This window comes from Manis javanica, chromosome 17, assembly GCF_040802235.1.
Source record: "Manis javanica isolate MJ-LG chromosome 17, MJ_LKY, whole genome shotgun sequence".
Classification (NCBI taxonomy): domain Eukaryota; kingdom Metazoa; phylum Chordata; class Mammalia; order Pholidota; family Manidae; genus Manis; species Manis javanica.
This window is the reverse complement of record NC_133172.1, coordinates 47,860,085-47,877,846: the sequence shown is the minus strand read 5'-3', so window position 1 is coordinate 47,877,846 and position 17,762 is coordinate 47,860,085. Positions and strand designations below refer to the sequence as shown.

At 40.8% G+C, this 17,762-nt stretch overlaps 1 protein-coding gene across 1 annotated transcript in view; it reads left to right on the top strand.

Annotated features, from left to right (window-relative positions):
* The window catches only part of RANBP10 (RAN binding protein 10), a 60,876-nt gene that overhangs the window by 13,766 nt on the left and 29,348 nt on the right, over positions 1–17,762 (top strand). Inside the window, exon 3 of the mRNA XM_037025272.2 lies at positions 8,234–8,286. Coding sequence (XP_036881167.1) covers positions 8,234–8,286 — 53 coding nt within the window. The remainder of the gene's footprint in view (positions 1–8,233; positions 8,287–17,762) is intronic.

Here is a 17,762-nt window from a genome sequence, read left to right as displayed (position 1 = left end):
TGGAGCTGTGCCAATCCTGTCTCACTGCAGCAGCATCCCCTGAGCGTGTGCTCTGGGTTGCACTGGGGATGCTCCGGGGGCCAAGTGAGCTGGAGCCCTGGCTCCTCTGCCAAGCTAGGATTTTGACCACTTTGTGCTGTTTCTGAAGTTGTATTCTTCAGATGCAGCCTCTGCCCTCCTTCCTGTCAAGGCCCAGGGAAGTAGGTGTACTGAGAAGGTGACCATGCAGGCCAAGTCCCCAGTGTGTCCCTCTGACACCAAAATGTCTTGGGACAATCCAGAGAGAGTTTGATGGATAAGAGCCAGCAGTCTCCTTAGCATGCAGCCAAGCCATCAGCTGATTCTTGAAAATGATTTTTCTGTGATTATCAAAGTAATTTCAGTTAATTTAGAAAATCTGGAAAATCAAAGCAAAAAAAGAAGAATCCAGGCTGACTGGAGTGTGCTTGTGTCTCCCACATGATTGCAGTGGTTTCTGCGGACTGTTGTTTTTGTGGGAGAGTCGGCAGAGGGAGCCGACACAGTCAGCTTTTGTGGAGGGCAGCATGGGCCCAGAAACCACCAGTCCATTGTTAAGAGAGGTCACTTTTCAGGGCCCTAGTTGGCCCCTGCTGCCTGCAGTGGATGGTGAGGTCCCTAGGGTGGACCTGGCTATGTGGTCAGCTGACGGCCTTTGCTGTAGCTGCTGCTCCTCTTCCTGCTGTCTGGTGGATCTCAACCAGCTTGGCCCATATAGCTACTGCTCTCTTCTCTCTCTCCTCTCTGGAGCCCATCACAGAGGCAGAACCACTCCTCTAGCTCTGGCCTGCATTGTGGTTTTGGCAGTGAGGATAGAAACTGAGAAAGAGGCCCACTCATGGCCTCCCTGCCACGAAGAGTTGTCTTTTGTCCCTCTACACTTACTGGCTGTCTCACCTTGCTGACAGATGGTATTCTCCCATTTTGTTGCCATACAGAAGAAAGGAGTAAATCAGATGGTTTACCTTATTTTCAGTCCTGTTAAAAGAGTAATAAGTTTACCTCTAAACTCCTCAGATATATTCTGCTGCTTGGAAAGAAAGCCCTAGTGGAGGCGGGAAGTGTAGGGGAAGCAAGCTCTGTCTGCTCCCGTCACCTTCTTGGGGAGTGAGAGCCCCTATTGCCTCCCTCCCAGGTGACGAAGGCAGTGTCTGTTAGTGTCCTAGCATTTTCTGACCCATTACCAAGAGGGAAGCAAATGCTCACCTTTTTCCTTGGCAACCCCAAGTAAACAGGCATTTGTTTTTAGATATCCAAAAATCTAGGCCTTTGAGAATGGCCTACTTTCCTTCACCAGATTCCAGTGCTAGAAGATCCTCCATCCAGTATACAAACTGAAGGACGGTTGGGGTTTGTCCACTTAGTTGTCCTTCAGCAGGCTCCACTGGTACTGTGCCCAGCTGCTCCTTTGTCTGATCCTGTTCTGTGAGTGCACTGAGGACTGTCTGGCCTTACGCTGCTAGCTGAGGAGGCAGCCTCTGACAGGCCATGGGATGTGCCCTTGGGCGCATGGTGAACTCAGTAGCAGAGGTGAGATTTGAATCTGGGTTTGTCTGATATATTTGCTCTGATGCAGGTGTGTTTCCTGTTCAGCTATTTTGCACAGTATAAATTCCAGGGCTCAAATAGAGCTGGGGATAGGCTGCTACTGATGGGCCAAGCATTTAAGCTCCAAAGTGATCAAGTAGGTCTCAGAGAATACCCATTTCTTTGGTGACTGGTTGTGCTATGCTATGTCCTGGGCAGCTCCACCCCCACCCAATAAGGTCCCCATGCTCTAAATGGCAGTTGGTTCTCTCCACATCTTGCCATCCTTGCCACTGCTTCTAGCCTTGTCCAGCTCTGTCATCTTCCACTGGGATGATTTTGGTAGACTTCACAGTTTACCTCTTCAGTTCATTTTCTGAATATCAGCTGTTTGGTCAGCTGTGCCCTTTCTAAATCCTTTCTCCAGCTTCCATTGACCTCCTGTGAAGCTCAAACTCCTTCAGCTAGTATGCAGGCTGTATGTGAGAAGCCCACTGCCTGCTCCAGCTTTGGCTCTTTTCCGTCTGCCCAAGCTGTGACCCAGCCACACTGAACTCTCAGTTCTGCGACCCTGGTTGAGCTGCAGCACATTCTGCTGCTTCTGCATGGAACCCGCTCCTCTTTTGTCCCCTCATCTCCTTTGCCAGCTCTTAGCCAGCCTTCCCTCCCTCAATCCCTGAGTCAGTGTACCCTGATTCTCAGGTCACCCCTAACTTGATACTGGAAACTGTTGGAGGGCAAGGACTGAATCCAGGCCCCCAACTTTGTGTCCTCAGTGCTGTACTGGGCACAGAGGATCTTTGAGAAATGGATGAATGACTGCAGGCCTCTATAAAGAGGTATTTTTTTTTACACCTGTTTTTACAGAATTACTTTAGCAAGGACCCGCAGCTCCTAACAACCCATTCATTTTCAAGTGCCACCAGGTTCAACAAGGGAGAGGCAGTGTCAGGTTGGCTTCCTAACATCATTCTTCCTGCTCCTCAGATGCATAGATACTACTGTGTGTGTCTAGGAGAACATACTTGGGTTTGGGGTTTTCATTATGCTCTTTCTTTATTGTTTTGCCTTAGTCTTGGCAGCCTATCAGAGAGCCTGGACATCAGTCCAGGACTTGGCAAAGCGCTACATGTGTCACTGGTTTGTGATTAAGAGGAAGCCTTAGGCCTGCTTAGGTTTTTTGTGAGTGAATGGAATAGTGAACTACCCTGTGCCTGTTGTGTTACTGGCTTTGTGGTGATAAGTCATTTAATCTCACAGTGCTGAAGTACAATGTCAGCAAGAGGGGAGAATAGTACCAGGGGTGTTGTAGCTGAGTTCAGAGCTCACTTCCTGTCTCACAGCTCTGTTATGACCTCATACCAGCCAGAAGCTGAGGTTCCTATTGAAATGTGGTTGGGAAAGAGCCTGTGACTTTGGTGATAGGTACTCCATCAGCCCATGAGTGGATGAACCCTAGGGCTTTGTTAAATGTGGGTCCATTATGTGCCCATATACTGCTATGTTCCTTTGCTATGCTCTGTTCTTTTCCTTTGAAGGCTGGGGGCTTTTTGCTATAATTCCTTCATCCTGAAGTGTACAACAGGCATTGGCTCTGTTCTGTCCACTGTGGCATTAGACAGAGGGTTGGAGCCTGTAAACTTAGGCTCCATCCCATGTGTTTGGATGTTTGGCTTGGGGGGTTGATCTTGGGGGATATCAGAACTGAATAAACATGTTGTCTGCATGCTAGGTTTTTGGCTAGAGATGACAACTTTGAAAGAAAGGACAGGTAAAGGTATGATGGTATTATCTCCCTTGATCCTAAATACTGAAGGTCAAAAAGAGGAAAAGACTATGTAATAACATGTTACAGCTGATGATAGTGGACTTAAAACCTTTTTATTAAACAGTTGCTAAATTATATATATTCATTTATGTTATTGTGGGAAAGTACACATAACATAAAATTTACCTTTTAACCACTCTTAAGTGTACACTTCAGTGACATTAAATACGTTCACATTGTTATATAACCATCATCACCATCCATCTCCAGAATATTTTTTATCTCCCCATACTGAAACTCTGTACCCATTAAACAGTAACTCCCTATCTTCCCTGCCCCCTGGACCCTGGCAACCATCACTCTACTTTTTGTCCTTAAGAATCTGACTACTAAGTGGAATCATATGGTATTTGTGACTGACTTAAATTTCACTTAGCATAATGTCCTCAAGGTTTATCTAGTACTTGCTGTTGCATGTATCAGAATTTCCCTCTTTTTTAAGGATGAACAATATTCCATTGCATGTATATACCACATTCTATTTATTCATTCATCCATTCATCAGTAAACACTTGGGTTGCTTCCACCTTTTGGCTGCAGTGAATATGCTGCTGTTATGAACATGGGTGTACAAATATCTGTTAAAGTCCCTGCTTTCAATTCTTTTGAGTATCTGCCCAGAAATGGAATTGTTGGATCATATGGTAATCCTATGTTTAAAAACTAAACATTTTAAAAACATAATTTAAATTTTCAAATAGAATTACCATATGATTAACTGCCATAGTGTTTTCTACTGTGGCTGTACCATCGATGCACAAGGGTTCCAGTATTTTTACATTGTCACAAATATTTGTTATTTTCTGTTTTTTGTTTATTTTTTTAATAATAGGCATCCTAAAGGGTGTGAAGTGGTATCTCATTGTGATCTGCGTTTCCCTAATGATTAGTGATGTTGAGGATCTTTTCATGTGCTTATTAGCCAATTGTATCTCTTCTTTGGAGAAATAATCTATTCAGGTTCTTTGCCTATTTTTAATAGGGCTGTTTGGTTGTTGAGTTGCAAGAATTCTTTATAAATCCTGGGTACTAAACCCTTATCAGATATGTGATTTGCAGATATTTTCTTCCATTCCGTGGGTTGCTTCTCACTGTGTTGATTGTGTCCTTCAGTGTACAAGAGTTTTAAATTTTGATGTAGTTTGATTTATTTTTCCTTTTGTTGCCTGTGCTTTGGGTATAACATCTAAGAAATCATTGCCAGTTCTAATGTCATAAAGCTTTTCTTGTGTTTTCATTTAAGAATTTTAATTTTTAGAGTTTTAGCTCTTACATTAGGTCTTTGATCTTTTGAGTTAATTTTGCATAGGGTGTATGGTAGGGGTCCGACTTCATTCTTCTATATGTGGTTATTCAGCTGTCCCAGCACCATTTGTTGAAAAGACTGTCATTTTTCAAGTGAATGGTCTTGGCGTCTTTGTTGAAATCAGTTGACCACATATGGGAGGGTTTATTCGTGGGCTCTGTATTCCATTACACTGGGTCAGTATGTCTGTCTTCATGCCAGTACCAACACTGTTTTGATTACCATAGCTTTGTAGTAAATTTTGAAATCAGCAAGTGTGAGTCCTCCAACTTTTTTCTTCTTTTTCAAAATTGTTTTGGTTTTTCAGTGTCCCTTAAGATTCCACATGGATGGCATTGAATCTGTATATCACTTTGGATAGTATTGACATCTTACCAGTATTAAGTCTTCCAGTCAATGAACACAGATGTCTTCACCTTTATTTGTGTCTTCAGTTTCTTTCACAATATTTAATAGTTTTTAGTGTATAGGTCTTTCACTTCCTTGGTTATGTTTATTCCTAAGTATTTTATTCTTTTTGGTTTGCAAATGGAATTGTTTTCTTAATTTCCTTTTCCAGTTGCGCAGTGTCAGTATATAGAAACCAACTGCTTTTTGTGTGTTGATTTTGTATCCTGCAACTTTGCTGAATTTATTTGTTTGAACAGTGTTTTTATGGACTCTTTAGGGTTTTCAACATACAGGATCATGTCATCTGTGAACAGAGATAGTTTTACATATTCCTTTCCAATTTAGATGGCTTTTATTTTCTTTTTCTTTGGCTTTGAACCTCTCATACTGTTGAATAGAAGTGGCAAAAGCAGGCACCTTTGTCTTGCTCCTCATCTTAGAGGAAAAGTTTTCAGTTTTTCACCATTGGGTATGATGTTAGCTGTGAGTTTTTCATATATGACCTTTATTATGTTGATGTAGTTTCCTTTATTCTGAGTTTTTTGAGTGTTGAGATGTAATTTAACACAGTCCAATTAACTCACAATTCAGTGTTTTGTAGTATATTCACAGGGTCCTTACAGCTTTTTTATTCTCTTTGTATATCTCAGATTGGTTAGATAATAGTTTTCAAGTGCATGAAGTCTTGCTGGAAGGTCAAAGACTGCATCTTTTTGTAATTTTAGAACATCATACTTTTGGAAAAAACTTAGTTTTGCTCAATGTTTGAAGACTTGGGACTCATTCCCTTTGAATACAGACAGACTCCAACTTCACATGAATGTGTAACTTAAGCTCTTATGGGGCTGCTCCCTGTGTCATTGACACCTGCAGATCGCATGGCACTCACATGTGGGTATTGGTTTCCTCTGGGTGCTCTACCCTTAGTTCTTCCACTTGGATTCTCAAGCTGACCCTAGGGTTTATGTAGAGATCCCCAGGCCATCTACTGGCAAACACTGTCCCACCTGTGGGCCTAGAGTCTATAGGAAGGTGTTGAGGGATAGTTGCTGGAGGTGGTCCTCAGTGGGAAGGCTTAAGCAACTCATGTCTGAGTACATGTGCCTTAGTAGCTCCCCACTCCCATGGGAAGTTGTGGAATCAGAGCCCTGTTGCTAGTGGCCAAGCTGCTTGTCCTCCTGTATTTTGCACCTAACCTTGACCAGTCGACGGTCACCCAGGAAACACATATGCAACAAACACAAGCCCTCATTTTAGTGTCAGGAAATCTGTATGCCAGGGATGGGAATCCCATGTGGTGTTGGGCAGAGATCCAGGCCCCTCCAAACAGAGCAGGTGACATCCAAGTCCAGGAAACCACTGGCTCTCTTGCACTTCTGTGTGGATTGATGACTGCAGGGCAGTTGGGGTCATTTGCTGCTCAGTTAGTTGTGGCATTAAAGGAATGGAGATCAGCTTTTGGCAGCCTCCACCATGTAAATTGAGGAAACTGATTATTTGGGCTGCTGTTTTTCTAGGAAAATATACAGGTTTTAATCTACTGGGAACCCTGCCAGCATGCTTACTTGGGTTCTGCTTCTGATGGTCCTTGAAGTTCCCCTTCTGGCAGGAGATAGCAGGCAGCTTGACAGTCTCAAAGTCCTTTGAGCCACGAAGTCCCTCTCTGAATTAATGATCCTTTTTCTTTTCTCCTTTCCCTTTCCAACCCTTTCCCTTAATCCTTGCAGGCCAAGTTATTAGGTCCATGTGTTGGCTGGTGTCTTTTCCTCGTTCCTGTCTAGCATGATATGGGTAGCTGGTTTTAGAGGAAGATGAATGAGTCAGAGACCTTCCCTCCCTGATCCTTTATTTGGCTAGTACAGGCTGTTCCTCCAAAACCCAGTGGCACAGCCAGCCTGGGATGGGAAAAGGGGCATTTACTATAGATACAGGACCATATTGTAGGGGCTCTGGTATTATTAGGAAACAGGTACATAAGTGCATGGAGCATGCCAGCAGAGGAAAGAAATAGCCCAAGATGGTGAAATGTGTATGGAAGGGTTCATTGCAATTACAGAATAGGGAACAATCTGAATGAAATGTACTGTCACTTGGAAATGGCTTGTGTTAATGCTTTAAAAAACTTTTTTTTATTGTGGTAACTATACATAATATAAAATTGACCATTGTAACCATTTTAAAGTGTACAGTTCAGTGGCATTAAATTCATTCACATTGTTATGCAACCATAAAGTTATACCTCAGCCCTCTTGGTTGGTGTTTTCAGTATTCTGAACTTCTCGACTACCTGTTGATGCTGATATGTAGTTAGTACCAGGCATCATGTGTGGGTTTCTACTTTTTTACTCTTAACAGGTGATGACTTGTTTTTCATTTCTAAGTTCTTGGGGAAATATCTCACTATTTCTTTGTACACTACAACCATGTAGACTAAAAACCCTATTCATTTCCTTTCCTGGTCTGCCATCTCATGAGCACCATTGGGACATCTTTGACAGAGTTGCCATAATGGGTCCTTGCCATATGCCATACCTTGCTGGGAACAGCCTACTTGTTTAGATACTTGGATAGGAGTGGAGGAGTGCCACAGGGGCCTCACACACCGCCACCACCCAGCTTTGGATGGTCTAGGTAAGGTGAATGCAGGGGGCAAGAATAATGAGTTCGGAGACACCCAGAGAAGAAGCCCTGTGTGAAGGGTCTTGATGATCCCATGCAGATCCAGCCTAGCTATAGTCTTTCTATGTCTTGGTCCCTGCTGAAGAGTAGCTTCTCCCTATGGGCTTTACCTTGGCATTGCTTGGTCAAGCACTACCTACATTTGAACTACTTACTTTAGGCACTTCTTGGAAATAGATTCTGCCACCTTAGCTGGAGCCAGAAACCAAGGGACTGGAAGCAGTGATTTCAGGAAACTTTCCTCTGAAACAGAAGCCAGTGGTTCCTGGTTACAGGCATTACTTTCTGTCTCTAGAGCTGCTTAAGGCATTAAGGTATTTCCATTAGAAAATCAAAATGTAACAGTTCTCCAAGAACCACTAATGTGTTTAACAAGTCTATATTTATTGCTTTTCCTATTTTTCTGTCTTTTACCAAGAAATATGTGAGAAGGGAGATACATAATCAGTTGCTAATCAAAATTTTTTGGTGTGCTTGTTTCTAAGGTACATGGGAATAGGACTCTCAGCTCAAGGCGTCAACATGAACAGACTTCCTGGTGAGTCACTGGTTAAGAGAACATTTTTTTCTGCTCTGATCCATTCTGCAATGAGAGTCATGGTAGCAGCCAAGAGGCTGGGGAGGATTTCGTTTGCTGGCCACCTGTCCCAGGCTAAGCCATTGGGTGGAGGATCCTGAAAGGTAGCTATTGGGCCTGGTGTGGGCTTCTATTCTAAAAGTTAGCTGGCAAGTAATTGTCATTCATGGAATTTGAACTGTTTGCAGTCAAAACCAAGTGACCAGAGATTGCTTCCAGTGGGGATACGCCTCAGTAGCCCTCACTCCCATTGGCTTTGCTTGACCAGCCTGGAGCTCCTGCCCATACAGAGACAGAGGCTGATGTCAACCCTGGCTCCTTTGTTACTTCCCTTTGTTAATGATCAAAGTCTTTAAGTGGCCTCCCACATAGAACACAGTTGAGGCAGTTCCTTAATAAACAGTTTCTTAATAAAAATAAATGTGTATGAGGCTTGGGTTGACAGTCAGCAACCTCAGACTTCTGGAATACTCTGGGCCTGGCAGGCACCCTTTCAGCTGTTTTCTGCCCAGTGGTTCATGCCCAGTCCTAGGCTAGACACAATTGGCATAGAAGCCTCCACCAGAAGCCAGTGGGTTCCAGAAGATAGTCCTAAGTCCATTTGTCCCTTTAGTGGCATAAGTGACATGGTGCAAGCTGCCCAGACACCGTTATAGAGGTGGGCAAAGTCCCTATTCTTGTGTTGGCTCTCTCTGCTTGTGCTTCTGACACAGAAGGCAGCTGACTTTTTCCTAAGAGGGAGCAGCACTTAAACCTTACATCTCTTCCAATCTATGTTTAATATCAATCATTGTTTTTTCTAATTGACTGATTTCAAGTACTTGAAATCTAGACTTCATCAATTCAATGAATTGTCAGGAATCTGACCTTTTCTTTTGGCTCTGAATGAAAACTGTCCTTTTGTTATTAATCAGAATGTTTGTGGCATGTTTGGCCTCTTTGTATAGTGTGCAGCTGAGACTTTTGTTATACAGGCCCCGGGCTTTGGCTCACTAGGTGTGTCTGCAAGTGTCCATAGCTCTGCCTTTTAGTGAACAAGGAGGTTAGAAAAATAATTTCCCATCAAGGGTAAACTGATGGGTTAACCTTTTGTCTTCTCAATGTGCTCTTTGTACTTTTATACTACTTTGCTCACAGAAAAAAGAGGCTTTTATTGGTTTATTATATACAAAAGTAACTAATATAATCTGTTATTGGATGGCAGTTTAAGCAACCCTGAACATTGGTTGTATTTTTGTTAATGTACATAAAGGCACAGCCTCTGTGAAAAGCATGAGGCTCTTCAGGTACTGATTTAGAACAATCTCTAGGATTTATTGTTAAATTAAAAATATATGACATGGAACAGTATATAATATGCTGCCAAATGTGCCCCCAAAAAAGGAAAATAAACATTTGTATGTACTTGCATATGGCATAGAGTATCTTTGGAAAACTACAGAAAAACTTGTAACATTAACCTATCCTTGGGAAGGGACAGGGTAGCTGGAGATAGGACTAGAAAGGAAAGTTTTCACTTTCAAAGCTTTCACATTTTCTTGGGCATATATTATCTGTTTTAAAAATACAAATACATATAAACAAAATAAGCAAAAGCAAATGCCCCTGCATCAAGAAGCTCTCATATCTCTCTTTGAGGTAGTCTTGGAATGAAGCCTTTTATACCATGTGCCAGGCTTGGTATTATGAGTTCCACATACTTAATCTGCCCCCACTTTTTTTTTTTTTTGCATGGCCCATTGGGTTTGAGATCCATGGAGTGGGGCAGATGAGGTGGGAGGGGTTCAAGGTTTGATCGGGCTGACCTGAATTTCTTTGAGATGGAGCCATGTGAAGCTGACTTAGTCTGTTTGCCTAGCTCATAAGATGGGGCTTTTGACCTCTCTGGCCTGGTCAGAGGCCAGCTGCTGGTCATGTGCTTTGACATTCATTGTTAATGTAACATTGTAGAGAAATCTCTTTTTGGCCCTTGTAGAGGTAGACCCTGCCAAGGCACTGGGGTGGGCCTGTAAGGAGAAGGAGCTTGGAGCTGGACAAGGTATTAGTCCCCTTACTGACACATCAGGAGAGTTGGCACCTTTTTTTACATCTTCACTGGTGCATCTTTTTCCACAAGAGAAAGGTTCCTCAGCATTGTGTAAATATTGCACCTGTCTTCATTTTCACTCTGCCTGACAGCTCCTGAGCTTTTTCCTTCCTGCCATATCTGACCATCTCCCCAATTATTCCTTAAGGTGGAGAGTAGGAATCAGATTGCAGCTAGATAGGGAATCTCCCTGGGAAGGATGGATACTGCTGGCTTTCCCAGGATACAGAGCTGGCCAAATGGCTGGTCAGACCAAGCACTCTTCTCAGAAATGATGGTGGGCCTACCATTGTTCGTTTCCATGCTGGATTTGGAAGATCAAAACCCGCTTTTGGTGCTTTCTGTTTTCTGGGATCACTTTTTTGATTTTGTGATGAGCATACATTCTCTAAAACTGAAAGTATCGTCATTCTTAAACAGCGGACTTGAAACTACTTGCCTGTATTTCAGTAGGGTAATAAGGTGGAGGATTATAGCCACTACAGACTTTGTGACAGTTGCTCCTGATTTCTAAGAGACCTTTGGTTGAAATGAAATCTGTTTGGACTGTTTGTTTTTTTTTATTTTACAAAATTTTTTTATTAAAGTACTATTGATATACACTCTTATGAAGGTTTCACAAGAAAAACAATGGGGTTCACCATATTCTCGAGTCCCCCCCTCATACCCTACTGCAGTCACTGTCTATCAGTGTAGTAAAATGCCAGAGTCACTACTTGTCTTCTCTGTGCCACACTGTCTTCTCCATGACCTCCCCCCCCACCCCCGCCACATCATGTGTACTAATCATAATACCCCTCAATCCCCTTCTCTTTCTCTTCCCACCTGCCCTCCCCCACCCCTCCCCTTTGGTAACTGCTAGTCCCTTCTTGGAGTTGTGAGTCTGCTGTTTTGTTCGTTCAGTTTTGCTTCATTGTTATTCTCCACAAATGAGGGAAATCATTTGGTACTTGTCTTTCTCTGCCTGGCCATATTTCACTGAGCATAATACCCTGTAGCTCCATCCATGTTGTTGCAAATGGTAAGATTTGTTTTCTTCTTATGGCTGAATAATATTCCATTGTAAATAGTGCTGCGGTAAACATAGGGGTGCATATGTCTTTTTCAAACTGGGCTCCTGCATTCTTAGGGTAAATTCCTAGGAGTGGAATTCCTGGGTCAAATGGTATTTCTATTTTTAGTTTTTTGAGGAACCTCCATGTTGCTTTCCACAATGGTTGAACTAGTTTACATTCCCACCAGCAGTGTAGGAGGGTTCCCCTTTCTCCACAACCTTGCCAACTCTTTTCTATGTTGGCCATCCTAACTGGTGTGAGGTGATATCTCATTGTGGTTTTAATTTGTGTTTCCCTGATAATTAGTGATGTGGTGTTTGGATTATTTGGATATTGGTGGAAGGGGAGTGATGGTGGTAACCTAGGTTGCATCTAGAATTTGAAGCTTTGGTGTGAACTTCAGGATGAGGTGTTTTGAGGTTTGATTTATCTCTTTGATAGATACAGTTGTGTTTAGGGGAGGGTTGTTAGGATGGTTATTGCAACTTCACAGTGGTGTTTCAGCCTGGCACTTGAGGTACAGATAGGAGTTTGCCATGTGATTTTGGGTGATGGTTACAGTAAGGCCTGCAAGTGGATCAACAGGTTGTCCAGTGTGATGGGATGGCTTCCTGGGGCTCATTAGGATGAACCAGTTAAGGGGAGAGTCTTGTGTTCCATGTGAAGGGGCCTATACTGATATGCAAGCAGTGGGAGCTGCAGGAGTGTTTTGAACATAGGCAAGATATGATCAGATTTGCTAATAGGCATCTAGTTCAGGAGTGAACTAGTGTAGAGGAGGCCTTACAGAGGGGTGGAGCTGGGCTGGAGTTCCTGGGAGGTAAAACTGCAAGAGCTCAGGTATGTCAGGGAGGTGGCAAATTAAAAAAAAAGGTTTTAAAAAAAGTCTCTCTTCCCTTGTCCTGAAATATTTAACTCTAAGTCTTTAATCAGCAGTGGATGGTTAAATTTATAAATGCCTTATGGGTATATATTGAGATAACTTGATATGTTTGGTTTAGTTGAGAGGGATCCAACTAGGTCATTGGGAGGGGTCCTTTATTTTCATGGCTGTATAAGTAGATTATTTTCTGTTTGCAAGCTTAGAAAAATATATTGGTGAATCCACCAGGGCCAGTTGGTCTTTTAGGGAGGGCATTTTTTGAAGTCTTTTCCTTACTCTCTCATTAGCTTGTACAAGTACACCACAAGGTGGAAATAGTCCAACTGTTCATCAGGAGACAGTGGCAGCACTTTCAGTATATTCTGCTTTGGCCATGTGGTTCTCTTAATTTATAGGAAAATGGCTTTGGTTAATATTATCAAAACCTACGAAAATCATCTTCATGATTGATCTTTTAGATTAATTGAATCCATTTTGTTAATTAAAAAAAAAGACTACTCTTACCAATCTATTATTTTCTTAATTAAAAAAATTGAGATATAATTAACATTCCATAAAATTCACCCCTGAGTGTACAAATTCAATGGTTTTTAGTATAGTCATAAAGTTGTGCTACCATCATCACTAATTCCAGAACATTTTCATCACCCCAAAGAGAAACTCCATACCCATTAGCGTCGTTCCCCAACTCTCCTTCTGCCCAGTCCCTGGAGTCCACTAATCTGCTTTCTGTGACCATTTTTCCCATCCTGGACATTTCATAACGATGGAATCATATAATATGTGGCCTTTTGTGACTGGCCTCTTTCACTTGGCATAATGTTTTTGAGGGTCCACTAAGTTGTGGTATGTATCAGTACTTCATTCCTCCTATGGCTGAATAATCTGTTGTATGGGGATATCACATTTTGCTCATCTGTGTCTGTTGGTGGACATTTGGACTGTTTCCACCTTTTGGCTGTTAAATTTGACGCTGCTATAAACAGTTGTGTACACGATTTTGTGTAGACACAGGTTTTCATTTATCTTGACTGTATACCTCAGAGTGGAAATGCTGAATAATATGATGACACTGTTTAATCATTTGAGGAACTGCCAGTCTGTTTTCCACAGAGGCCACCCCACTATTTTTACATTCCCATTAGCAGTTTGTGTGGGTTCTGATTTCTCCATATCCTTACCAACATTTATTACCTAACTTTTTTGACTGTAGCCATCCTAGTGGGTGTGAAATGGTATCCCATTGTGTTTTTCATTTCATTTCCCTGATGACTAATGATGTGAAGCCTCTTCATGTGCTTATTGACCATTTGTTTATCTTCTTTGGAAAGATGTCCATTAATATCTTTTGCCTGTAAATTGGGTTATCTCTTTATTATCGAGTTCTTCATATATTCAGGATGCAAGTTTCTTATCAATTATGTGATCTGCAAATTTTTCTCCCCATTGTCTTTTCACTGTCTCAATGTCCTTGGAGTATAAAAGTTTTTGATTTTGATGAAGTCCAGTTTATCTATTTCTTTCTTTTGTTGATCATGCTTTTGGTATAACTAAGAATCCTTTGCCAAATCTAAGGTCATGAATATTTACCCTGTGATTTCTTCTAAGAGTTTTATAATTTTAACTCTTACATTTAGTTTTTTTAATCTATTTTGAGTTAATTTTTATTTATAGTGTCAGATAAGGATCCAACTTCATTTATTTGCATGTGGCTATCCAGTTGTTCTAACATCATTTGTTGAAGACTATTCTTTCCCTATTGAATGATCTTGGCACCCTTGTTGAAAATAAGTTGAATCAGAGATTTATGGGTTTATGGATTCTCAGTTGTATTATATTGATCTGTGTATTTATCCTTGCACCTTGTACCACACTGTCTTGGTTACTGTTGCCTTGTAGCAAGTTTTGAAATTGGGAAGTATGAGTCCTTCAACTTTTTTCTTTTTCAGGAAAGTTCTGGCTATTCTAGGTCCCTTACAATTCCAAATGAATTTTAGAAACAGCTTGTCAATTTGAATAAAGAAATCAGCTAGGACTTTGATAGGGATTGCATTGAATCTGTAGATTAGTTTGGGAAGTATCACCATCTTAACAACATTAAATCTTACAACCTATGAGCATGGGATGTTTTTCCATTTGTTTAGATCTTCTTTAATTTCTTTCAACAATATTTTGTAGTTTTCAGAGCATTGGTTTTGCATTTCTTTTGTCAAATTTATTCCCACGTATTTTATTCTTTTTGATGCTACTGTGAATGGAATTGTTTTCTTAATTTCATTTTTAGGTTGTTCATTGCAAATGTATAAGATATGATTGTTTTTTTATTGAAATGTTTACATACAGTATTATATTGGTTTCATATAAAGAACTCTGATTCATCAGTTTTATACATTATTAAATGCTCACCATGATAAGTGTAGTTACAGTCTGTCACCATAGGAAGATGTTAGAGTATTATGAGCTACATTACCTGTGCTATACTGCCATCCTTGTGCCTAAATTATTTTACAATTTGAAGTTTGTACCTCTTTATCCCTTTCACCTATCTCACCTATCCCTCACTCCCCCTTCACCCTATCCACTCTCTGGGTTTATGAGTCTGTTTCTGTTTTGTTTGTTTGTCTTGTTTTTTAGATTCCACATACAAGTGAAACCATATGGTATTTCTCCTTCTGTGACTGACTTATTTCACCTAGCATAATACCCTCTAGGTCCATCCATGTTGTCACGGATGGCAAAATTTCATTCTTTGTTATGGCTGAGTAATATTGCATTATATATACGTACCCCATCTTTATGCACTTATCTATTGATGGACATTTCATTGCTTCCATATCTTGGCTATTGTACATAATGCTGCAGTAAACATAAAAATGCATGTATCTTTTTGAATTAATGATTTTGTTTTCTTCAAGTAGATTCCCAGAAGTGGAATTGCTATGTTATATGGTATTTCTATTTTTAGTTTCTTGAGAAACTTCCATACTGCTTTCCATAGTGGCTGCATCAATTTGCAGTCCCATTAGCAGTATATGAGGGTTCCCTTTTCTCCACATCCTCACCAATACTTGTTATTTCTTGTCTTATTGGTACTAGCCATTCTGACTGGTGTAAGGTGCTACCTTATTGTAATTTTGATATGCATTTCTCTGATGATTAATGATGTTGAGCATCTTTTTGTGTGCCTGTTGGCCATCTGTATGTCTTATTTGGCGAAATGTCTGTTTAGAGCCTTCTGCCTATTTTGTAATTGAATTTTTTTTTTTTGGTGTTGAGTTTTATGTGTTTTTTATGTATTTTGGATATTAGCCCCTTATCAATATATAAATTTGCAAATATATCCCCCCATACAGTAAGTTGCCTTTCATTTTCTTGGTGGTTTCCTTTGCTGTATGGAAGCTTTTTAGTTTGATGTAGTCCCACTTCTTATTTTTGCTTTTGTTTCCCTTGCCTAGGGAGACATCCAGAAAAAAATTTCTAATGTTGATGTTCAAGAGTTTACTGCTTATGTTTTCTTCTAGAATTTTGATAGTTTCAGGTCTTTAATCCATTTTAAGTTAATTTTTGTGTATGGTATACAATGATACATTTTCATTCTTTTGCACATAACTGTCCAGTTTTCCCAGCACCATTTTTTGAAAAATATAATTTATTTTTGTATATTGATCTTGTATTAAAATCTTTTTTGGATGCTGCTAGATTTAGTTTGCTAGTATTTTTGAGGATTTTTTTGCTTCCACTTTTATTTTCTTTGTTCTTCTTTCCTTTAGTTTGTTATTTTCCACCACACTCTAGGTGTAGATCTGTCATTGTATTTTAATTTTCATGCTAATAAAAATAGGTGTTTATTGTTAGACATTTTTTTCTAAGTATATTTTGTCTTTTTCTTACAAATTTCAATATGCTTTTTTAGATTTATTTTTTCATTTTAAGGTATTTATTACATTCTTTATTCTCAGTTTCTTCCTGACCCAGGTTACATTCAAGAGAGCAAAAGTGCTCTGTAATTTTTACATGATTTGACACTATTTAATCATATGTTTAACAGGCTGAGCCTGACTATATTCCATCATGACCAGGATTATGATATGGTCTGCCTTCTAAAAAATATAGTTAGTCTGATTTATACTCTAGCATATCAGGTTTTGTGAAATATGTAGGTACAGAATTTGTTCCTGATCTACCATAGAGTTTTCTGTATGTTTGGTTTTTCTTATTTTCTTTAGTTTGTTAATCTTCCACCACACTCTAGGTATAGATATGTCATTGTATTTTAATTTTCCTTAATATCTATATATTTTATAGATTTGTTACCAGAGGATAAAAGGAATTTTGAAAATGATGTCACCTGGAGCCTTGTGTTTGCCAAGGGCTTTGGGTTGGAGGGTTTGAGCAACTGTGGGCCTGATAGCTGGTGCTGAGTGGGAGATACAGCAGGTGGGGTGTCATGGGAGTCACTGCGGGGTTTAAGCAGGGGTGTGATCTGCCCAGGCCAGAGGGGCAGGGGCAAGACAGGGGTAAGGAGGCCAGTTAGGAGACTGTCTCAGTGGCCCAGAAGATCATGATAGTATCTGGATTAGAGAGATGGGAGGACAGTACAGGACTGAGTCCTGTGCGAAGTTATTCAGCTGGGCTTGGTGTCTTCAGAGTAGGGGATAATTAGACTGTAAGCTAGAAGTGGTATGCTTCCAGAGTTTTGCTGATAGTTTGTTTCAAGAATGCTTTTGTTAATAAAATGGCTCAGTGACGGCCATTCTAGATGCCAAGTCTCTGTTGCCATTTGGACTAAGTGGGAGAGCATGAGTCAAGCATTCTTGTCTGAGTCAGTCCAAGAAGAGGGTAACTTAGGAAGTCCAGCCTTGGCCTACCCTGCTGCTGTCAAGAAGCATCTGGCCTATGACTCTTAGTCCTACCTTTTATGAGTCCTTGAAAGGGAAACTTGTGAGGAAGGAAAGGCCCAAGTGTAAAACTGAAGCCGCTTTATTTATGGTTCCTGATCTGGTTGAGTGAAACCAAAAAGAACAGATGATGGACTGGTCTGAGAGAGCCTCCACCCCTTTCTCTCTGGAGTAAGTGCTTCTTGACTATGGGAGACAACCTCTCTCTCTCTTACACACACACACACACACACACACACACACACACACACACACACACACACACACACACTTTCTCTCTCTCTCTCTCTCTCTCTCACACTCACACTCACACTCACTTGCTCGCTGTTTCTCTTTTCCTCCCTCCCTCCCTACTTCCTTTCCTCCTCTACCCTAAGCTACTGGTTTCTCTGGTTGCTTTTGGATGCTGTTCCTGATTAGAACTTAGAGTAACTGAGCGAAGTGGGTGTGTAGAGGCAGTGGTGAGAGTTCTACTTTCCTTGAGGGACACAGAAGACTCTGGCCTATAAATGGTT